This window comes from Etheostoma cragini, chromosome 23 (genome assembly GCF_013103735.1).
Source record: "Etheostoma cragini isolate CJK2018 chromosome 23, CSU_Ecrag_1.0, whole genome shotgun sequence".
NCBI lineage: Eukaryota > Metazoa > Chordata > Actinopteri > Perciformes > Percidae > Etheostoma > Etheostoma cragini.
The window spans coordinates 4,608,342-4,630,365 of record NC_048429.1 but is presented as its reverse complement, the minus strand read 5'-3'; the positions used below and the strand labels follow the sequence as shown (position 1 = coordinate 4,630,365).

The following is a 22,024-nucleotide window of genomic DNA, read 5'->3' as shown; positions in this document are numbered from 1 at the left end:
AATGCCTCTCTGGACATGCTCCTATATGCACAGGAAGCCCTTAATAAGGTGGCTTCCATGAAGAAGAATGCTACCACAGTTAAATTCACTTTATATCATGCACATTAGTCAACGGCTATTACAGCCTGCACTCTTCAGGGTTTCCACAAGATTTTGGAACCTGGCTGCAGTGATTTGGGAAAACGTCTCAATTGCCCATGAAGACAATGTCATATTGTAACAGGAAATGGACTACTTTTTAAAATATCAACAGTAGAGTAGGCCCACACACAAGTCTGAGGACAGTGGTCCTTAGTTTGGCCACACAATGTATTTATTATATTAGGAAAGATCTGCAAGTTTCTGTCACAATCTCTTGAACTAAATTTGAGTCAGTGAGCAAATGAGATTGTGTTTGAGGATCTTAATGTGGAAACGTTTAAGACTAGGACTATTATTTTTTATTTTTTTATTTTTATTTTTATTTTTTAAATCAGAAGTAAGCAGGGACAGCCAAAAGGTCTGAGGAAATATGGGACTAAATGCAACCGCCTGCGACTCAGAAAACCCCCAAATCCAACACTCGGACCCCGGTAGAGACCATCTGTGTGTCAGGAGAAGGTGAAGTGGCTTTACCGACTATTTGGAGGGGGGGGGGGGAAACAAAAACAAATACTAATGGATGGAAAAGCTTGACGAATTGTCCGTGAGCAGGAAATATTTAAACATGTTCTACAAATGCCGTCGGGATGAGGAGACATTTTAATTTTTTATTTTCTAGCAAATATTGGCACTATGAGGTTGGCCACTTCTTCTATATTTTATTCTTAGTAACAAGATCAATGTTAAATAAATACTGTGAATATCCTCGTATAACTACACTTATTATTAGCATTATTATTATTATTATTGTTATTATAGCTTAGGGTTCAGAGGGGGGGGGGGGGAGAATTGCACAGCTGTAACTTTAAGACTCCACAAGCCCCCCCTCCGCCAGCTCCTACAATGGTCTTTTCCAGCTCCGCTTATCACAGCAGAATTTGTAACATGCCGTAATTTCTTAACCGGTGTGCGTGCGCGCGCGCATGTGTGTGTGTGTGTGTGTGTGTTTGCGCGTGTAGCCCCGGAAATCAAATGTCATTACCCAACGCGGCTAATTTGGCGATTCTTCCTGCTCTTTCGCTTTGTGACCATGCCAGCGGCGGGGACCAGCCGCACCTTGACGATCCGATCCTCGGCGTCGCTGCCTGCTGGCACTGAAGGAGCCTGCTAGGACAGTCCGCTGGATGGTATAGCTGGCAGAGACTGCAGTTGTCGTTGATCGGCTGCCCAGAGTCCCCACTGTAAAGTAGAGGAGGAAATAGTGAGTATGCATAGCTGTTGCCGCCGGTGTTTGCTGTGACCTACATTGCCCTGCTCCTGCAGGCTCAAGGTGATATTTTGTGCGGTGCCCTCTTTACATCCTCCGCTCTGGTGTGACGGGTGATACTGGAGGTGCAGGGGGCTCCTGGTGGAGATGGATACATGGTGTATATATGACCTATTCATTTCGTGTGTGTGTGTTTGTGTGTGTGGTTGACATTGTGGGGCTCTGCGGGGGAAAGAAATCCGGCCGGCTGTCAAAGTGAAGATACAGAAGAGGAGAGAGTTAAAGGGGGGGGGGGGGGCGGGATGCAGACTGAGTGGTTGGCATGATGTAATGCACTTGAGACAATAGCCAAGGAGTCTCCCCAATTATCATTTCAAAGAATGAGGAGGAGATGTTACAGTGGTGTAAAGACACGATCAGCGCCGCAGTCAGGCCGCGTCAGCGTGTGTGGTAATACCAGGAAAGAGAGGAGCTGTCACAGGGGGGGCAGCTGCCCCTCCTATAAACAATATGATTATAAAGATGCAAGCAGGGAGAGAGCATTAACAGTCTCCTCTCTGTCACCCATTCACATCTAACACACACACACACACACTTCCCATGCTATAGATTAATGAATGAATAAATGAATGAGGAGGTACATGCATGCAGGTGCTGCTGGCCACAGGCATAACTGATCCTCATCTCACAAATTTTAGTCTTAACATTTGCAACCGAAACGTGTCAATATTTGCATTTGCGTGGTTTACATCTCACTGAAGTCATGGCACAAAGTGAGACACAGATGCATTATATAGAACCGGGATGCTTAATTCGAGGGTTTCGCATTAACGAGTGGGACTTTCCAGTAATGCACCTCAACCAAGCAAATACACTCCACTGCCCCATATGTCTGGAGTGCAGACGATGCTTTCCCCACCTTGAGGTGTCATGCAGAGGGGGGGCTACCTGTGGCGGAAGCTTTTATGTCTGTACAGTGATGGTTTAAGGGCACCTTCTATGGGCCAAGTTTGACTATAACCAAACCCTCCGTGATGAGGGAGGTAAGATGCAGTTGAAATGTTGGCGGTGGTGGCAGGCGGCACGGCTCCAATGCGTTCCAACATGAGCTCTATTGCTTTTTATTGTTCACCTTGATCTGTGATCTTATTCAATTTCTATTGATTGATGGGTTGCGTGACCTTGCTGCAGGGGATTGTGGGCAATGTTAAGCGCTGTCTTTTCATGTGCATGCAGACTTATTTTCAGTTGAACACACATCCAATGAAACGCACATCACAAGACACACACAGAGCCCACACCCACCCACCCCTCTCTCTCACAGATGCTCACACAGGTAGAGGTAAAGCGCACTCACACAGATGGACACACACAAACATACAGACACTTGACGCACAGCCTCGTCTCCCTTTCCCGCCTCCCTAATGGCAGCTGGCTAGGTGTAACTCGACACCCGCGCCATCCTCTCCATCCCATCTCCCGTCTCATTCACTTTTTACTGCTCATTGTGTCAGTGTTCACCCGAGGAAGTCAGTCACAGCACAATACATGAAAACAATATTTTGTGGTAGAATTTATTTGCACAAGCTAGTCTTTATGCACTTGTTTCCGAATGAATCACTGTTAATGTTCTGCCTAAAATCTCATGATGCCGTTGGTGAGTTGGCCTTATAGTAACCGATATTCAAGGAAACAAAGCAAGTGTTGTTGGCGTTACTGCACATGAGGTGTGTTCTTAGACCGATGTGAAATATACAAATATAACTTGAAAAAAAATATCGCTTCCCCTGCACTGACAAAAAGCATGGCCAGTGAAATAATAACCACCCTTTTTTGGAAATTAGAAGTTTTTTTTGTTCCTGTAGCTTCCATGAGTGATAGGTTTTTGTTTTACATGTGTGCTTATCGTCACCTGCTAAATGTAACACATATCAAGCGTCAACGCACCAAAAGCAGCGTTCACAGATTGCTGGAGATCTTTTTACATCTGTGACCATTAAACACATTGATGAGTGCAGCTTTAAAGCACGGCTTTTAATAAAGTTGACGCTTTGGAGATGCAAGTATTTGACTCGGGGCAATCTCTTTGTAAATTTGAGGTTAAAATGCACTGCAGGGCGGTGAAATGCCTTGTACTGTATTGCAATGACTGAGGTTTGCACCTAAACAAATCAATATAACTTCTCATCATGCATGACTGTTGCATCAGCCCGGAATGTCACAGCACTGCAGGTCACAGTTCAGCTGGGTGCAGGCTCGCGGTGTTGGAGGGGAGTTAATAGTTTGCTCCATCTACTCAGTGGAGTCCCACATGAGTGCTATTGTATGTTCCTGTGGCTGTGATTAAATTGAATGGAGTTGAATTGTTGATTTCTTGGCAGGCCGTCTCTTGGTTGTCTGAAGACTCTCTGCTGCATGGAGCCATATGAATGGGATTTCTCCGCACTATGAGTGTACTATGCAATCTGGTCCGTTCCATTCACAAAAATGCTGTGTCACATTTTTCCCACCTGCCGGCCTGATATCGATGCCAAAGTGGGGAAGAGCGGCATGCAACAGATACGCCGTTACCCTTTGTGCTCATCAATGCAGTCTGTAGATGTACTTTGCACTCAGTGGCATGCCAAGAAATCAAACACACAGACATTATTTAGGAGTGGAGTTTCCCAGTAGTCCGCTCCCCTGACCACCACAAAATGACATGTGTAATCAGCCTTGTGCTTCTGGTACTGATGTAAGTGAAGTGCATTATCATCAAAACAATTTGGTCGTGTTGTGAGGAACTGAACCTAATAGGGTGTTACAAAAGTTGACCTCGTATTTCATAAAAGATTGGTTACTTAATGGGCTATTTGGGTCTAATTTGTTTTTTTAAATCCTTTCTAAATGACAAATTTCCTTGCTTAATGTGTTGAAGAGTTATGAATTCAATGCCTGATGATAACAAAGCTTTAAACACATTTTTAAATAATGGTGTTTTTCTTTTAGCGCCTCCAATGTCAGTTCAACAGTTAGTACAGCTTATCTCCAAAGCCACAGAGTGTTGAGTTCGCTTGTTCTACACACGCTTGCTCCTCCACATGGCTTTTTATGTTTCCCAGGTGGTGAGTAGTGCTGAATCTGCCTCACATAGCCATATATTGCTCAAGAACATACTGCTGTTTTTGTGTGCTGCTCCTTATCTACTCACACAATTGTTGCCATTAATGAGATTAACTGAAGACATTCAGGAAATTAGCCGCAGCTTGCTGATTTGCTCTTCCCAAAATGGAGTGGTTTTACATTCGGTGACACAATTTACATCGGTCACAAATAGATAGCTCACTGCCTGCTTCAGATAAACTCAGAGGAACTCTTAAGCCAGAGGCCTGTTGTTAATTTTTTAACCTGGATGTCCACTTTGCTGTTTTTAAAGGTTGTATATTATGCTAATTTTCAGGTTCATACTTATTGAAAAAAATGTATTACATTTTATTTATAGTGTTGGACTATGGACAGTTGGACTCAAATGACCAATCTGATTGGTGGAGTGCCCCGAAATGACGAGCGGGATAAGCGTGACTAGAGTCTATGTCTTGCTTAAAATGTTTTTCAACAATTTTATTAAAGTAAGAACATTCTGAACATGCCGCCATGACAGTCTGGCTCTGAATTACCAGACAAACCCATGTGACGCGTTCGGCCAATTAGCTGCCGTCGGCATCGCTTCGGTGTGTTCCGAGGCAATTTTTTTGGCCAACTTGGGGAGGCAGTCAGTCCGACTGCCTTTTCTATCAACGGTCAGCTGTCTGGTTGGTTTGTCAGGGCCTTTACCCGAAAAAGCATACATTTGGTGTGACAGCGGTGAGGAAAAACTTCCTTTGACAGACAAAAAACCTCAAGCAGAACCTGGCCAACTTGGTGGGTGGACAGCCGCAGCCATCTAAATTGGGGAGCTAAAGGGAATTGGACAGAGAGGGTGGGTATTTTGAGTTTTGAGGTGGGATTTGATTGTTGTTATGCTGTCAGACTGTCAAATGTGTGGGGGCAGGAAGGGACTTTAAGAGCCTGGGAGCAGTGCAGCTTAAAGCCCTGGCACCCATGGTGTAAGGCGTAAGGTGGGGGTGGTCAGAAGACCAGCTGAGAATGCGTGCAGGGAACGGGTGGGGGTGTACTTCCAGGGTTTTTCCTGCATAGGGGAAGTTTTTGGCGGTTTTGGCCTAAAGGAAAATCACCAGCACCAAAATGACAAGAATTGAGAATAAAAATAGTAATTCAAATTCTCTCTAAATGTTTTTAAAGAGCAATTTACCAAAATGCACCTTTACCGTACTCCTACCGATCATGCTTGCTGCTCTGCGTAGTTGTGCCCCCCGCCCCCCCCAACCAAGACCCATTCTTATCCAGGAAAAAAATGATGGTGGTAATGATGGTTATTAAAAATGCAATTATTACTCGAGTCATGAGCTCTGGCGTCTTGCACGAAAGTTAGTTATGCTACACACCCGTCCACAAACACACATACCCTATTATTCCGCCTTGCTACATATAGGTCACACTATTTCACGTGTTGGCACAGAGCCCTGGCATTGGACATAAATTGTGAGTTGCCACGTTGCCCATTATAGATGTAATGCCTAGCGATACTGGGCTGCCGCAGTTAATCACTGTGGCATTTGGAGTGGGTCTCACAGGCCAACAGTCCTGGAAAATATCCCAATAGAACTAGCAGGTAAGGTTTTGCTTTGATCTCATCACTTTTGGATCTGATGTCAAGCATTGCGTCGGCCTCTCTGTAGGTTGTGAGTTTGCTCAGCAATTTCCTGCTGCCAGCGAGACTTCAGCCTGAAGCCAGGTGTCTGAGTTTGAAAGAGACCGCTTGGTGGGGGGAAAAAAAGAGCTCTGGATTTGTTGCACTGATTGGAAAGAAACCCTCACTCCTACCCCCCTGAATAATTCAGTGATTGGCATATGGCATGGAGAGAGAAGTCCAATGATCCCTGCCTTTCTTTGTGCATTTCTTCTTGCATATATGAGAATGTGTTTTGAGTCTGTTGCTCTTTCTCCCTCCAGTGATTCCTGCATCATTTCAGACTCAGATTTAACTTCTTTAACCAGCCGCACTGAATCCAGTCTCTCAAGCTTCAACTTGTATATAACATACTTAGTCAATTGCTACAAATATAAATTTCTCTCCGAGAGTATCATTCTGACAGAATCATTGATATACATTATTAGACATGCATTTATGCTAAGCCAATGTCTGACACGCTAGTGGAATTTGTGGACAAATGTCCTGGTGTATATTGTCACAATACGCCCTGATGTTGCATTGCAGAGGAAATGTGCATAGAACAGGCTCTGTGAATATCTGTAGACCAAATAGCTATGGTTATGAGGATCAAATTGGCTGTTCAATTGTGAGAAAGTAGTAATGTCACTGCTAGCAAGCGCAATCTTGACAACATCTGCATCCCTGCTCGCAAATAGAGTTCTCTGACCACACATTCTTCACGTGGCCCACTGTGGGTGATTGGTGTTACTCTATCAAAGACAAACGCCCCAGCTCTTACCTGTTGTCACTACTGCCTGCCTGATTCACTAGAGAGAAACTAATGACTTGCTGCTCAAAGATGCACTCCTCTTGCCAGTATTTGGCATGTATTGAGCAGCAGAGGAGCAACGTTTCCCCACAAAAGGAAGGAAATTTTAGGAAAAGCAGCAGGTTTATTTACTACATTTAGCTTTGAGGCTCTGCACACAAGATCTCTCTGTCGTGTTTCTTAATCTCCATTTAAACTAAAGAAACAGGCTTGGTGCATTTTGAATGACACAGTTACGCGGATACATGTTTAATTGAGTGATATGGTTTGCTTTGGTTTCTCAGGAAGAGTCCTTGATACGTCTTAAGGATGCAGACAAAATCAGTCAGTATACTTTCCCTCTGTGTCTATGGATTTTTCACAGTCAGTAGAGGTGATTTAACACGGTGAGATCAAAGCATAAGCAACAGGACAAAAGGCGGATTGTATCTGCCATGAAGCAGAAAAAGACCCTTAATATACACTTTGCTTTCCGCACAGCTTAAAGGAGAAATAAAAAATGTGCCTGTGATTTCAGGGCCCATTTGTTGGTGCATTGTTGAGAGGAAGTTGAAGGACGTGAGAGATCACGAGTAAAGGTCAGGTTTTGGAGTTGACCCCTCAGAATACGGAAACAGTAGCTACCATTTTGCATTTCATAGCTGCCATTTTGCACTTTGCAGCACAGGCAGAGATTGAATTTTCTGACCGTGTCAATACATTTTTGCATATATACGAGTTAGCATGATTGGAAGAGGGATATGTATGTATGTATGTATGTATGTAAGTATACATATATTTTTCACATGTCTAGAAGATAACCTGAGGGTGGATTTTTATTTTACCCAATTGTCAGAAGTAACACAATCATTTACAATCACCATCAATACTTTTTGCAGAAAGTCTGTTTGATATCCTCTGTGAGCTACTGTATTTTTATGGATTTTTACGCAAACCCCACCTTCCTCCCCACGGCCATCTAACACGTATTGAGCCAGAGTCAGGATTATCACTACCTTCTACTTAAAATGCACCACCAATGTTCCAGTCTGGCTGCCGGCACCCCTGCTCTCCAAGCAGAAAGGCTGGCATGTGCGGAGTGTCCAGCCAAGCAGCACACAAGATCAGTCTCTCAGGTCTAAACGGCAGCGGATGGTGGCTGAATGGTGAACTGGTGAGAGTCTGGCTGGGTGCCTGGAGAAGATTCGGGAGACCCCATCTTACTGCCAGAACATGCTGTGACGCAGACCTGTCATTATACAACACCAAAAGGGGACCAAGTCTTGGCAGTGGGGTATTGAAAGCTCAGTGAGTAAACCTGGCCAGGTCAACACACTGACTATGGTCTAGGTTAAATGGAAGTGACTAACCTGTAAGTATTAATGGTATTGTTAGGCTTTTGGGCATCTAAATGAAACAGTTAAATATTTTTTTGTGAAAAACTAAAAAAGGAAACGGTCCAAATATGTTTGGCTCTGTTTTGGTGTTAGCTCATAGCATCTGTCACTCCCCAATGTAAGTCTAGTGCAGATTTGAGTCGCGCATGCGTCACTTTGCGATAAGTAGCATACAAGATGCTAACAAGAGACTTCTGTAATGTCAAAACAGTAAAAGTTTGTTTACTGCTGGCTAAAAGTTAAGCAATCACACACAACAAAGGTTGTCAGTTGAATGGTGTTTTGAGCTAACGTTAGCAACCAAACAATAGATTGCTAAAACGTTTTTGAAATGACTGCTAGCTTAGCTACAAGCTAGCAATCAACACAACAAAGGCTGTCACTTGAATGGCGTTTTGAGCTAACGTTAGCAATGAAAAAATCATAGATAGCTAAAATGTTTTTGAAATGATTCCCATCTTCTGTTGTTGTTTGTAATGATGAAGCTTTATTTCATGGATTTCACAAATTTTAGTATGATGTGTTATGATGTAAACCGTTTAAATATGAGCGTGTGCGACTCAAATCTGCACTCAACTTACATTGGGGAGTGACAGCATAAATCATGTTTTTTTGTCATTTGTTTGCTCTAGAGAATTAGTGGAATTAGTGACTGTTATTTTTGTGATATGTCTTGACTACATGTATGCTTATGTGATTTACTGGAAGTTGGATAAGAATATTTGCATCAATTTCATCTCCGCACACTGTAGAAAGATGAGGGTGTTTTGGGGTTTGGTGTTTTTGGCCCCCAACATCTCCTTTCAGGCAGCGCAGCAATGGTAATGTTTAGGGTTAAGGCTTGGTTTAGCTGCCTGGAAGGCCACGTTTTTGGCAAAAAACACCATTTGAGCAAAAAATGGGTTAGCCTACCTCAGCTTGCTAGGGAAAATGTTTAGACCAGCTTTTTGCCTTTTGATTAACTTTTAAAACTAACATTTACCAGCCACCAAAAGCAACATTGTTTTCACCTTGTTTGTCTACATCTGTGTGTCGTCATGGTAAAATGTGGTCCTGGAAACCCCGACTGTAGCTGGATCTACCACAGAGCAGTTTTTAAGAGCTTTGTGTTCATATGTCTGTCTATTTGTGCGAACAGAATTTGTCACTCCGATAGCATCACAAATTGCAGTCAAGAAAGTTTACAGGTGTGTACTTGAGATCAAAATGAAGGCTGAGTTACAGTGGTCCAATCAAGGACGCTGGAAGTAGGGACCAACACACACATGTAACAAAGCTTAAAGCCCACGTGGCAGATTTAATTTTGCAACAAATTTGTGCAATTTGCTTGTTGGTTATAAACATTTGAACTGTTAGCCATCATTTTTGATGGTTTTGAATATCACAAAACAGAATCTAATATATGAAAAGTAGGCACTATTTTACAGTATAACACACACACACACACCCCCCTGGCCCAATTTGGTGTTTGGCTGGTGTAATCCCTTTGAAAGATGGTCTCTAGTATCTTGTATTTTACATATTTATTTAAAAATAAACTGAGACACTGGTTTAATGAACAGTTAGCTCGTCAGTCATGTATCAAACAGCTACGTCCTGTATGCTATGTCAGAAGTTCTCCTGCTAGGATGGTAACTTAGCAAAATTTAGCAAAAAGGAAAACAGATTCTTAGATGTATTAGTAACTGTCTTGCTTGTTAGAAAGACGGAGGTAACTAAGTAAGGAGGTAAACTAAACGATTTTAGCGCTGTTAAAAGGTGTCTTTTTTTCTGTTTGAGGCTTACTAATTTCCCGAGCTTTGAGCCTCTTCGCTAAGATGGGCTTAAATTGTCTGGGTATCACTCAACAAATGGATTAAACTGATATTAAATCATGGGGAGAAAGCAAAGATTCATGTTTTCCAAAATTACTTCTTTTTAATGGACTATGCTAAGTGTATTTCTCATGTTTTACCTCGCCTCATTACGTCTTTATTACCCATGGTAATTATTTTTTACTTAGCTTGCTTCATAACATTACTCATGACGATGCAGACCAGGTTATAGCCCACACACTATCCCATTGGTTAGGATGACTCTGGGGGCTTACTGAAGTCCCTCAGGGAAGCTGGAATATGGTTTCACATATCCACTATAGCATAGTTATCATGTATTATGCAATTCGATCTGGGATGGCTCATTAAACAGCACAAGCGTGAGATCTAGGGCAGAACGCTCGGCTTCCCAAGACTTCTCTGCAGCTTTGAAACGCCGGAGTGAGGCTGAGTTAAGCTCCGACTGTGTCAAGCCTAGTCACATACTCACTAGCCATACAAACCATAAGGGTGGATGTTCCCACAGGTAGTAGACGTTTTTGCTATTATCATCTGTTTTGCTATAAATGTAAAAATCTTAATCTTTAGCCTAATCCTAACGTGATCACAGGTTTTGTCAGTGATGATAAAACCGTGAACTCTGAAGGAACTCTGAACTCCCCTTAGTAACATTTAGCCTAGAGGTTTGTTCATTTGACCAGCTTTATTGACCTTGCAATGGAATTGTGAGCTCTCCATTCATCAATGTATGGTGGGACATGTGCAGCACCCTGGAACCCTAAGGGGAATATGCTTCTAAAGAAAATTTAAACCTAATAAACCCTGCAGGCTCACAAAAGGAGGCTAAGGGGGTCAACAGAAAAGTAAAAGTAAGTGTACCATGAAGTTGCATTACAGATACAAGCATCTCGCAAGTTACAATGCTTGATATATGTAGCATGAATTTTATTGAAGATATACCCGAATACATAAAAGTCTACCCGAGACAGAGGATAATCCATAGAGGTCAATGGTCTAGCAATTGATTTGTATGCAGTATGAATGAAAGTGTTCTGTATTTGGTGATAAACCATCAAAAATGATTCTAACTCAACATACTTCACATTCATCAGTACCATTTCAGTGGTTACACTGCAGAGCTGTACTCCTGTCCTGTTAACGCTGGTTCCTCTCTGGTCTCCCTCCTCCCAGCGCCAAGATGATGTGCGAGGTGATGCCCACCATCAGCGAGGATACGGCGCTGAGCCAGCGTGGCTCTCAGAGCAGTTCCTCGGACCCGGACTCCCACTTTGAGCAGCTGATGGTCAACATGCTGGACGAGAGGGACCGGCTGCTGGACACGCTGAGGGAGACCCAGGAGAGCCTCGGCCTGGCCCAGCAGCACCTTCAGGACGTCATCTACGACCGGGACTCTCTGCAGCGCCAGCTCACCTCCGCCCTGCCACAGGTAAGCCACAGCAATGTAGCTTTTGAATTTTTTTTTTACTTAGTGTAATTTTTGTGTTAACTGACTTTTATAGTGTTTATAGTGTCTGTGGCTGGTATCTCAATCCTGATGTTGTAAATAATTGGTTTGCGCCGTAATTTTACGCCACTGAGATGCCAAGCTTTGACTTATTTTTTTTCTGCGTTGATCGGATTTGCCAGAAATATTTTGTAGCAGTATCGTACGTGGCCTAATTTGTACAGGACATTTTAGCAACAAGGCAATTCAAGGTCCTTTTTACATTAATGAGCAGTTAAAAACATCAGTTAAAATGAATAAAAGAAAAAAACCGCCGATATGGTAAAGGCCAGGTATGGAATACTAGAATAAAAGTTACATTGCGTTGTAAGAAATGAACTTAAAGTCGTCAGCCTTGATTTTAAAAGAACAGAGCTGCAGCAGACCTGCAGTTTTCTGGGAGTTTGTTTCAGATATGTGGCGCCTACAAACTGACTGCTGCTTCTCCAGTAGTTCGGACTCTGGTACAGAGAGCCTAGCTGTCCCAGGGGACCTGTGACAGCGGCTGTGGCTCAGTGGTAGAGCGGTTGCCTGCCAATTGGAAGGGTGGTGGTTTGATCCCTTGCTCTGCAGTCCCATGTCAAAGTGTCCTTGGGCAAGACACTGAACCCCGAGTTGCCCCCGGGGCTGCGCATCGGAGTGTGAATGTATGTGTGTGTACCTTGTACGGCAGCCTCGGCCACAGTGTATGAATGTGTGTGAATGGTGAATGTATCCTGTATGATGTAAAAGCGCCTTGAGTAGTCGTCAAGACTAGAAAAGCGCTATATAAATACAGCACATTTACATTTACACCTGAGAGAAAAAAATGTGGTATCCTTTGCCTCAATAAAAACATTTGGAAACTGGGGACCAACTAATAGTAGGGGTGTGAATCTTCACTGTTCTCAGGATTGGATTGCGATACTATTTATTCAATATCACGATGCATCACTCATCTCCTCAATATTATTATATATTGCTATACATGGTTTAATCAACAAATTCAACATCCACATCAGTAGGCAATAATCGATTATGGTCTTTCACTGCATCAAGAATCGAGAGTCGCGTAGGTCCACATCGCTGCAATAATTCATTTCACCACCCCTTATTACCTGTTGGACTTCCATTGCATATTGACGGCATATTAAAGCCCTTGGATACGGCATGTACGAAATGATATGTTGGTGTTTGGTGAGCTATTGTTTTTTCTTATGTACAGCACTTGTAGTCCTACTGCAGTGCTGTGTTTAACTCAAATGTCACATTTCAAACATCACCAAACAAAACCTGAGAAGTTGTTGGTATTTAATATCCCGGGCATAATTCGGGCCCGGGATATTAATCCCGGGCATAATAACTGAAACACTGAGTTTGGCATTTTGTCAATGGTGGTAGTTTGTTAATTTATGTACCAACTTTTGAGAAAAAGTATTTTGTAATAAGTCCTACAGTAAGCGGAGATTAGCACTTTCTAAAAGTGTGTAATTCTAGTCACACGCTCTCCCACTCTGTAGCCAGAAGACTCTGGAGGTTTGCTGGTGGTTAGAGCAGGACTTGGATAGCACAGTAATCCGCATGGTTTCAGAGACACAGGCGAGGCAGACACTGTGTCTGTATAAGCTTTGGTGTGATCTCACATTACTGCTTAAAAGGGGTTTGAAGTGTTAAAATGAGGCTTTCTATTTTTGAAAAAAATCTGTCAGAAAAGCATTTCAATATATGTTTTTTTTCTTCTTGCCCTGTGACTTTCAGAATAATTTGAATTAACCCACTTACACCTCTGGGTGTCTGTGTGTTGAGATGTTATATATGCCTTACCAGAGACTGCCTTTGCCCGGTTTTCGTCTTGGATCGTCTCAGACTGTTGGTTTGATCTTGGGATTTTGTGGTTTTCAGCTCATACTATCCTCGGGGCTTTTTTATCCTCCTCAGACGTTACACAGTGGACATAATATACAGTTGAGAGAACAAGACAAAAAAGGGAAAACCTCAGCATTACAAAATGCTGTCTATAGGTGTTACACAACAAGGAACAGAGCAAACAACAAACGCCAATTTTCTCGTTCTCGTTGGAATATACACATTTGAATCCATCGTCCTCTCCTGTCAACAAACATTCCCTCCACTTCATTTCCAGAGAAAGCATGCAGGGCTGCCAGGGTGAACTAACATTCTCATTATCAGACGATTCCATTAATATCCACGGCCAGTAAATGCTCCGTGCTGACAGTGGTGATGATGTATTGGTTGTCATTGTATAATGACAGAGCTGACATAGTGTTCTGGTGCTTTTTCTGACATCTGGCTTAAATTAGATGTCACTCTAGCGATTGGGATCCTCCTAGCGACATCCTGGCACAAACAAGTCTATTAATTACCCGATGGCATCTTATTGGCCTGTATGATGTCAACATTCCTCTTAATGGTTTATGAAGAGGTTTGTTATACCTTGGTAATTATACAGAGGTATTTAGCGTAGTGAAAAGTGGCCCTGTTGTGCCTCTTTTTAATATGCAGCAGATAAGAGTTGTGCTTGCAGCTTCTGGATTGTTTGGAAAATGGGAATGAGCTTATTGCACAGATGTGGCCGTCACCTTTGTGCTGGGGTGTTTTTAATGCCTTCGCTCACGATTAGGCTGTAATTATTTTCCTTCGTCTGAAACTAGGAACGTTCGGATTCCAGTATCTGTACCTTCTCCGATACTACCTATACGCAGGTATCGGGAAGTACTGAAGTTTATGTACTGATCCGATACCACATGATAAAGACCTTAAAGAAATCTACGTTGAAGTAGTTTATTTATGTTCTTTTCCCATTATAACGGCTTATTCCGTTATAATGACTGAATAATCAAACTGAATAATAAAAGAAAGTTCCGTGGCGCTCATTGTTTGTGTTGTGTGTGTTCATGTTTCACAAAGAGTTTAACCCAACCCAGACCGAACAACAAAATCATATCCGATCCATACAGGGATAGAAGTATACAGATGGTAAAACACAATAAAATATATGACACACTGGTATCAGATCAGTACTCTGTATCAGCCGATATACAAGTTCAGGCATCAGAATCGGAATTGGGAAGCAAAAAATGGTACCGGACCTGAAACAAGGCGTCTTCAAATACAGATGTATATTTTGCAGCAGTTTTAGGGGACCAGCCGTGTGGAACAATGCTCAGATAATCATCTAGGGGGATTCTTAAAGAGGGCAATAGATAGCTTCCAGGTCTGTCTCCACACTGTGATCGCAGACGAGGAGGTGGTGAAAGAGAAGAGAAGCAGCAGAGCTTCTTTTTTTATAGACAGAAGTGGCCTCATTTAGGCGATAGACAGGCTGTGCATGTGTCTTTACTGATATCACTCCTCTGTTCCTGAAGCCCAGAGCGCTGGTAGGATTAGGCATTGGCCAACCCCCCCTTCTCTCTCTCTCTCTGTTTCTGCTCTCACTGCCTTTTCTTCTATATTTGCGTTTCGCCTTGTGTCTCCCTCTTCTCCTCTGTTTTTCCCCTCTCCCCATCAGAGGTCATGGCTCCGCTACTCGTCATGACACTATCGACTGATCGGAGTGACGGTTGCCGTCCCCACTCAACGCTTCCAGGCAACACCGCATTCCCCTGACATGCATAACAATCCAACAGTGCCCCGGTCCCTTCCCCGATGCACTTCCCCTTCCACACCCACTGTCCCTTGTCTTCTCTTTCTTCATTTCATCAGGCCATTTTGTCGCGGAGCAGAGGAATGGCGGCGGCGACCACTGTGCTATTTGATGCTAAAATGCTTGTGACGTGTGTATTATAGGGAATATTTTATATATTTTATTATAATATTTATTTTATGGAAAAAAAGTTTTCAGGTTCTGATAAGCCATTTAATAGGTAAATGTTGGTGCCTCATAACCATGTAAACACTTTATTCTGATTTTTTTTTGGTGGTAAATACTTTATTTCTGCTCATGGTCGCCCCACGTGGCGGTAACATTAGGTGATGTTGCTTCTGGAGAAACATGGCGGTAGCAAAATCCACCAAATGTTCTCAACAAAGTCGGAAAAACATCTTCTTCTGTTGTCAGCCATCTTCTTCAGATAAGAAGCTTCACAGTGTGCAAAACCACGTTGTGCAAGTCATCATAGTCATATTCTTGGGCACACGGATAGCTCAGTTTGTAGATTGGGCGCCCATACATAGAGGTTTACTTCTCGATGCAACGGGCCCGGCTTCGACTCCGACCTGCGGCCCTTTGCTGCATGTCATTGGCCCTCTCTCGGAATCTGTAGGGACTCTGCTCACAGAAGTACTTGATAAACTCCGTTCAGAGAAGGAGATCCGGACAGACATTTAAAGCGTGTTGACAACCCAAAAGCCTGCGGCGCCGCACATACGTGACCCTCCTCCCATCCCCCAATGGCCCCTGTATTGTGACACAGGCAGGAGAGCTGGCAGACGGGCAGTGTTTCCCCGTAGCACTCAGCTGTGTGTTACTGTACTTTGAGAGCCCTGAGGGGCTACAGGAGCATTCCTCCCATGTTGTTTTGTTACTGATGCCAACCTGGTCTAATGAAAGCGGCTGCTGATGTTCTCTGCCTGTAGCACCTTTCACTCCTGCTGATCCTTGTCACTGCAACCATGCTGTAGTGTTCCAGAAACACAGATTTTAGTTGTAGTCATACAGTTGTCTCTAAAGAGAGGAGGACTTCACAATTAGCGGTTGTAGTGCTGAGGACCCAAGGAAGTGCACTGTGGCGCTCCTGAGATCTACAGAACACATCAATCAGTAGTATGACAGGGCGTCGTTTAAACGTTTCCCATAGCAATTCCTTGACTTTGAGACTCGTTCTTAAACCATACTTTTTTATATTAATTTCATAAAACCATAAGAAATTACAATATTACACATTACGGCACACATCTTTTTATTTATTTTATTTATTTATTCAGCTCCTCCTATGTGATCCTCATCTCTGTGTGTAACGTAGCTCGAAAGTTTTTCCTGCCTACCTCTACAACTTGTAACGCTAAACAGCCAATCACAAGCAATGTTAGATCTTGGTAGAAAAAAAAAGTCTGCAGATGTCACATTGTAGCAAAGCCAAATATTTCAAGCATCGGCGATGTAACTTTTAGAGTGAACGCTTTTGTTCCTGGAATTAGCTTTGTCCCAAATAGCTAGCTGTTAGCATAGCAAATGCTCTTGTGTTGCTAAGGGATGCAACTATGTTATGGTGTATCGCTCTGGACACGAGGAAGCTGGCACCACCTACAGCCTGTAGTGCTACTTCCAACGCTCCCTGTTCAGGGCCAGGGCGGACACGCATTTCATAGCGGCCCCTCTTCACACACGCTCTATCGTGCACAGCTCTCCCTTGTAAGGGGAGGGGCTTAGGAGACTGTTTTGGGCTTTAGTGGAATGGCGGGGAGGGACAGAGAAGTTGTCGATGTTAAAATGTTTTGGCTAAGTCCTGGATATTCACCTGCAGCACCTTTCAACCAGGCTTTGTAAGGTTTTAAATGTGAAGTGAAATTTCTGTTTTCCAAATACAGATGATGTGTCCATGAGACATTTACTTGACTAGCCTCTGAAGATTCAGTCACTGCTTTGCAATTTTACATTTGCGTTTTCTGTGTAATCTCTCTTTAGGAGGGGTTGATTTACTACGATGTATCATAAAAACATTGATCTTACGAAAATTGAAATTGATCTTACTAAAACGCACACATTTTTATTGTCAGATTAGTATTCAGAAATCTAACAAAAAATCCAGTAATAATAACATGACATTATAAAAGGCATTTTCTGTGGGCCCTTCCCCGCATCCACAGCTATTCATCCTAGCATCTTTTTGGGTACTCTGTCCCCTCCCCCCCATCAGTCCAAAGTCCGTGTTGGTCACTGTGGATGTCTGTTGGACACTCCGGACCCAGCTTCCCCCCAAATATGGATTTGAGTGCTTTCTCTGTCCAGACAGACGGTAATGAGATACCGGCCAATTGATCACTCACACACCATGTTGTAATGAAAGAAAAGACTGCACTAGATTACTGTACAGAGCAGCCAATTGATCTGCGGTTTGCTCATTCATGACCATCGTATTGGCTTCAGTACAAATTATTACAGCAGTGTCTTTCCTGCAATGTCTTCTTTAATAAAAGGGTGATTGAGCTTGGAAACATGCTTTCATTTCACACAGCATTTACAGTTTAATTTAAAGATTAGTAATTAGGGCAGTAGTGGATTTATTTAAAGGGTAAGCACTATGTACATCTCTGGTGTCTGCTCATTAGCACCCTGCTTTAAGTCAGTGAACCACCCCTCCACCCCACTGTTTATTAATCATACATGACACGGCCATTCGTCAGAGTCTATCCACAGGCGCAAGGCAATGTCTTCCCATCCTTCCCAATACATCCAAACAAGTGTTTTTTTGCCATGGAATGTACCACTCTGTGTTCCTCTATGGGGGTGAATGAGGAGAGGATAGCAGAGAGGAGGGAGGATGGCGAAGCTCCCTAACAAGGGCATAATGTGGAAGAGAAGAGGACTAAGCTTGTCGAGAAGAGGGGATGAGAGGTGAATCCTTCTCCTTTTTGCTTTTTTTTTCCACTCCTCGCTGCTTCCTTCCCTCCACCCCCTCCCTGTCTCTGTGTTGCTTGTACAGGAGACCCTGTGGGCTCCAGCAGTCAGCTAGTCAGCTGGTCTCCTCCGCCAGAGCAGCACATGATTTTCCATGATTACTGTTATTGTTTGTGCCCCAGTTCACGCCGCCTGCGGGCTAGATGAGCAGTTGATGTGTGGCAAGAAGAGAGGAAGAAACTGTACAAAGAAAGAGTGGGTTACACAGGGGCTACCCAGTAATGCCCGCCTTTTCCCTGAAGTTCACAAGCCTATCCGCTTTAGAATACACAACAATACATCATAAATAGCATCCTTCTTTTTCTAAACTATACACATTTTGGTTTGAATAAATTACATTGGAAAATGTGTCAGTTGATTTTCTTCATGTCCATTTTTTCATATCCTTGGCATAGCCGTCTTTTATCTATTAGACTCACATTCTGATAGACACTGGTAGAGTATTTTCCTGTCTTGCAAGCGTTAATTTGCAAACTGAAGCCTTTCTCCTTTTTTCTGCTCAATTTACCCCCAAAGCCTTGTTTTCCTCTCCTGCCTTAATTCTTTTCCACCTTTTAATCTTCTTCACATTGACAGAAGCAGGGATGGGCCCTTGGCACACGCCGTATGCATCAAGTGACAGAGAGACTTGATCAATACCCTTGAAAGTTTAGTTCAGTCTGATTAGGGAGACGGATCTCGCCCTCCTCCGGATGAATCATCACTGCTAGATGCCAAGCACTGAATGCTGGATGACCAGTGTCTGACAGGGAAACAGAAGAAGGGGAAAGGGTTCTGATTAGATAGGCCGATAGGGATGGAATTTTATGTTTTCTTTACCAGATGTACATCTCCTAACATTCGTGTCTGACAATTTCATGGAAAAGATCTCTAAGGAGGTCCACCTTTCAGTTAAACAGTAAGATCTATTTTTTTTAGAACATAAAAACAACTACAAAATTGCGTTCGCTAAACCCAACAGACTCCATTTAAATAAACAGTAACTTTAGCATTGTAAAATACAAGTCATTCAGAGTTGCCAGAAACAAAATAAGTCAATGATAGAAGCTAGAAGCTAGCGCTGCTAGCGGTTAGCCACCTCGTTCTCAATGGCAAAACACAGTTACCACACACACGAGTTCACCCTGATCTGCAAAAGAAATTATATAGAACTACTTACATGTCCCTCGTCTGCAGGTTACCCACGCAAAGTTGGAAGTCCGCCCACGTTCAGAAGAAGTCACCCGGCTAATCTTGCCTTGTACTTACCAAGGTTGGAGAAACCGCTTGCTGATGTAGTATTAGCTAAAGCGTTTAGCACACACCAAATGTTTGGGCCGATGACGTAGAAAGCCGTGCCGATTTTGAACAGCTCACCCAGAGAATAAAGGCCGGATACATTCAACCCGTATCCCTCTCAATCTCACAAGTTTGTATGCGACAGAAAATAACTTTTTTTTTCATAATATGGGCACTTTAACTTACATTGTAGCTTCTTTCGCCGCTGCCAACTGCAGCGATCTTGGTTAATATTGGACCAATGTCAAAGATTGTTGTTCCCATCAGTCACTTAGACACAAAATTCTAGGAAAATATGGTCCAGGTTGACACAAATGGTAGATACCTTTTTTTTAAACTTTTTTTAATATAAGCTGTAGTTATTAGGAAAAAAGGCAACCTTGTGGCACCAGTCAGTCAATCTGCAGCATTGTAGAGATGGCTCTACAAACAGGAAGTAATTGCTTAATCATGACAGAGTTGTAGGATGAAATGTTTGGTACTGCTAAGCTACTGCTTTTAGTTGGCAATTTCAAGGTATTCATTTTTAATATAGGTTTCCCACATCCATTTTAAAAAGAGACTCCCTCTACATTTGACACCCGTTGTAGAACTAAACAGTGGAAGCACTTGCAGGGAGTTATAGTGACATCTTTTTAACATAATTGATTAGTTTAGTCCAAGATTCATCTTGACAAACACATCATTTAAAATCGGGGTTACTGTAAAGTGGAAAGCGAAGTTAGGATTGTGAGTGAAGATGAACACCCAAGCCCACACTCGCATACATACTCTTGCTGCTTGCTGGCTTTGCTCGAATGAATTTGAGAACTGCTCCCTTGAGAGCCACTTAAGTGAGCAGAGTGAAATGAGGTTATGACCAATACTTAGTTCCTCTCACAGTGCCGACCTGAAATTGTAATCCTCCTGCCAAAAACCACTGCATTTGTTGATTTTGCCTCCACCGTTGATAAATATTCCTTTTCAGTTTTACCAGTTGCTCTGTGCAGCCACTAATAGACTTGAGTCAGCTGGTTTTCCCTTTAAATAGCTAGCTGTGTTTATTTAACGCTAACTCAAACATGTCACACACTGCTGCAAATGTAGGCCGACTTGTGAGGAATTAAACTGACGTTAATTTCTGACCCAATATCCTGAGGACGTGTTGAAAAAGACGAGCAGTCATTAGATTTTTGGGGTTTTGGCAGCTGCACTTGGCTCCTCAGAACAGGTCTCTGGTACTGACTGCTGTTTTTCAACCATGCAGCTGGCTCCCATTAATGGATACCTTTTTAGCTTCTGAATGCTCCACTTGAAAGCCAGGAATAAAGCATGATGTCACTGGCTCTTGGCGCCGGCTGAGAATCTTGTTCAAGGCTTCCAGAGAGAGCCGATGCCATGATGTCCTGCTTGCTTTGCTGCATCACAGCTCCCAACTATAATGTTGTGTAACCGCATCTTCAGCGTTACACATCTGCAGACGTCACCATTAGAATCATTACACTAAGTACCCCATTAACACGTAAGCACAGTTCTTCAAAGCAGCACATTTACATCTCATATACTTAGGCTACTTAGCATCATTAATGTTGCTACTTCTGATTTTGGGAATGCACATAAAAAGGGGGCGGCTCAGTCCTTAGGGAGTTGGGTTTGGAACCGTAGGGTCCCCGGTTCAAGTCCCAATATGCTCCAAAGCACAGTGTGTGGTAGCTAAAGAGATGTCTGTTCACCTCCTGAGCACTGCCGGGGGTCCTTGAGCAAGGCACTGTACCCCCCCCATCCGCTCAGGCCGCTGGCAGCACACTCACTCTGACATCTCTCTGTGTGTGTGTGTGTGTGTGTGCGCAGTGACTTCTAACAAACTGGGGACCAATAAAGAGTATAAATCATTATTATTATTGTGAGGGACAGACCGTGTAAGCTTCTGTACAAGTGCATCAAAATGAAATGGGGAACTCAAGAAGTTTTCTTAGAATAATATGAATACCAGTTAAATAAGCAATGTGTAAAGGTAACTATATCAACATATCATACGGTTTCTACGACATCTCACAAAAAGTTTGCATTATCCCTCAAATGTCCGGCAATCAGTGTGCCTGCAAAAAAACCGGCATCGCCTAACTATCCATATAGTAACTAGAAGTGCATTTGGAGAGCGCAGACCTCCGCCAAGGCATGCCCTAACCGACAATGTTAAACCAGTGTGAATTTTCCCAGTCAGTCGGATCATTTTTCCGAATATTCCGACACCACATGAATGCAGCTCAAACACCCTACTTCTCAATGTCATCGAAAGTAAAAAATACTTGTGTATCCGCCCTGCGGTTTATATCCACTCCAAAATGTAATGGTGTCTTCCTTGACCAATGCTACACCAGTTTTTCCGTAATCCTGCTGGCAGACAATCAACCAAACAAATAAGCCAAAAACATAACCTTCTTGGCTGAGGTACAGTTGTGGTCAAAAGTGTACATACACTTGTAGAAAATCACAATGTTATGGCTGTCTTGAGTCTTCAATAAGT

At 43.0% G+C, this 22,024-nt stretch overlaps 1 protein-coding gene across 10 annotated transcripts in view; it reads left to right on the top strand.

Annotated features, from left to right (window-relative positions):
• Positions 1 to 1,009: 1,009 nt before the first annotated feature.
• Positions 1,010 to 22,024, top strand: part of ppfia2 (PTPRF interacting protein alpha 2) — a 154,895-nt gene continuing 133,880 nt past the window's right edge. For 8 of the 10 annotated variants that reach the window (XM_034863517.1, XM_034863520.1, XM_034863521.1 and 5 more), the window contains exons 1-2: positions 1,011 to 1,342; positions 11,312 to 11,567. In XM_034863517.1, coding sequence (XP_034719408.1) covers positions 11,319 to 11,567 — 249 coding nt within the window. In that variant the 5' untranslated portion in view covers positions 1,011 to 1,342; positions 11,312 to 11,318. Of the gene's footprint in view, positions 1,343 to 11,311; positions 11,568 to 22,024 lie in introns of all 10 variants that reach the window. The other 2 variants (XM_034863514.1, XM_034863522.1) reach the window with 2 other exon arrangements.